Source organism: Nansenia antarctica (assembly GCF_963989245.1).
Source record: "Nansenia antarctica genome assembly, chromosome: 8".
NCBI lineage: Eukaryota > Metazoa > Chordata > Actinopteri > Argentiniformes > Microstomatidae > Nansenia > Nansenia antarctica.
The window spans coordinates 29,775,315-29,777,814 of NC_137678.1; the positions used below are offsets into that span (position 1 = coordinate 29,775,315).

The following is a 2,500-nucleotide window of genomic DNA, read 5'->3' on the forward strand; positions in this document are numbered from 1 at the left end:
AATAGGCTTTAGAAAATGTATTACAACACACATGTAGAGAAAACGGTAGTGTCATTAGCCAAAAGCTACGGGACCTGAGAAGCACTGAAAGCGCTATCACCAGGATCTAGGTAATTTAAACGAACGGCGTATGAATTGCCGAACATTAGCATAGAGCGACTCATTAAATCCCGACGCCTCTTGTCGTAGACTCACCAGGGGATTTAAGCCTACCTAATGTTATCCACCGTCGCGCCACTCGTGCTAAAACTGGATATGAGAGTGAAGGAGAACAGATGGTGTATAAATACTGGATATGATTTAATTGGAAGCAGGTAAAGAGAGAGAGTGAGAGAACGGAAAGAACTGGGGGGGGGGAAAAAAGGTGGAGTGAGTCCATTTCGTTCTCCCTTCCCTCCTTTTAGCCTCTGAAGTGTAATAGCCTGCCACTCCGGTCCACCAATTATCTGCGCGACGTGAAGAACTGAGAGGACGAAAATTGACTGTTTGATACTTTGATGCTTCATTTCAGATCATTCTCATTCGGTCTTGGCATGACGCCAGACGTGTCATCTCAGACTCATCACGGTGCGTGGTGAATGTGGCATTTGGCAGATTGCATTATGGGTAAAATGTATTATGTCTGGCCTTGTCGCTGAAGGGCTAAGTGTGCAGGGGCGCACACTTCTAATTTAGTCGAAAAAAACGTGTTTCATTTATCACTCTAATACCACTTTAATACCATGACACCCCCCCCCCCCCCAGTTCCCCTGCTGATAATAGGATACCACTATTATCCATACAGTAGGTATTTGTTAATATAGTATAAGTGCATGACATCAATAGGGTAGCAGTTTAGTAAATTAGATCAGATTCAATTTTATTTTCATTGCATACAAGTACCAGTAGGTCATGAGTTCAAATCCCACCTGGGAACACCACCACTAGTGTGCCCTTGAGAAAGGCAATAAGCCCTAAATGACTCCAGGGAGACTATAATCCCCTGTAATCTCTAATTGTAAATGGCTTTGGATAAAAGCGTCTGCTAAATGGTTAAAAATGTAAATGTAATGTAAATGAGACGAGACTGTGATTACTTGTTGGGTGGGAGGTAATGTCACACCATGTTTACTGAACCGCGATGAATTGTGTTCCCAGAGAACACAGAGGCAGGGGTGATACTGTATATGTGCAGGGGTGATACTGTATATGTGCTCCATAACTGCTAGCCTGCGTCGGGGGTTATCCTACAAACAGTTTCGCTAGACTGGTTTAAGACACGCATAAAATAAAGTGTGACAGAGTCTCTAATGTTTAATATTTTAGAGTCTTAGGTCATAAGAAAACACGTCGATATGGATGTAATGGTGTAGCCGTAATGCTTTAATCACGTTCTCAGAGTCAAAAGGGTGCTGAGACTGTCCTCAGTTCAGTGTTACAGAGTGGGGGGTGGTGGTGGCGGCGAGGGGTAGTCAGAGTTTAGGTTTTGTTTATGTTTGACTGAAGTAAGGAAGTAAGTAAGTAAGTAAAGCTTTATTTATATAGCGCCTTTCGTACATGAAATGCAACTCAAAGAACTTTAATTGGTCGACTGAACACACAGTAGGGTTGATAAGGAGGTGGTCACTCACGCGTCCACCAGGATCAGCATGTCCTTGGGTGACGCTGCTCCCTGGATGTACCTGAGAAACAACCACAGACGGACGCATGGAGACACACACACACACACACATCACACACACACACACACACACACACACACACAGACACACAGACACACACACACACACACACACACACACACACACACACACACACACACAGGATCGGGGTGAGAAAAAATCAACATCAACTTCACTATTACAATGCAAGAAATCTAAGAGGACACACTGTAGCGTTGTATTTCTCCAGCTCGTGTTCGTTAGAGTGAACGTAGATGATTGGAAAGTAAACATGCACACATTTGAATCACATTGGATGCAGTCTGCCTCAGAAAACACACATCTATGGGCTCCAACTCGCTTCAGCTAAAGAGCGCTGCGCAGCGCTGACTTCAGTTGGCCAAGGCCGCTAAATAGCTCATTTGGAGGACAGATCTCCGGCCGTGAGCGGATGGGGGTCACTGAATATGACATGAAGATGTCCATCGTCCTCGTCAGGGCGAATGTTGAAATGGATAAGAATTGTGTGTGTGTGTGTGTGTGTGTGTATGTGTGTGGGGTGTGTGTGTGTTGTGCGTATGCGTGTGTGTGTGTGGGGGGGGGGGTGTGTGTCTGTATGTGCATGTGTGTTTCATGTGTATGTGTGTGTGTCGTGTGTGTGTGTATGTGTGTGTGTGTGTGTGTGTGTGTGTGTGCATGTGTGTGTGTGTGTATGTGCATGTGTGTTTCATGTGTGTGTGTTGTGTATGTGTGTGTGTGTGTGTGTGTGTGTGTGTATGTGCGTGTGTGTGTGAGTGTATGTGTATGTGTGTGTGTGTGTGTTTATAATGTTGGTGGTGAATAATAAGACTCACCACGGT

At 44.8% G+C, this 2,500-nt stretch overlaps 1 protein-coding gene across 1 annotated transcript in view; it reads right to left on the minus strand.

Annotated features, from left to right (window-relative positions):
* Nucleotides 1–2,500, minus strand: part of LOC308164104 (voltage-dependent calcium channel subunit alpha-2/delta-1-like) — a gene marked incomplete at its 3' end in the record, with an annotated part of 55,140 nt that overhangs the window by 38,279 nt on the left and 14,361 nt on the right. The window contains exons 3-4 of the mRNA XM_080538257.1: nt 2,495–2,500; nt 1,611–1,661 (exon numbers count right to left, since the gene is read on the minus strand). The exon at nt 2,495–2,500 is cut by the window's right edge and continues 64 nt beyond it. Of these exons, the coding sequence (XP_080394383.1) occupies nt 1,611–1,661; nt 2,495–2,500 (57 nt within the window). The remainder of the gene's footprint in view (nt 1–1,610; nt 1,662–2,494) is intronic.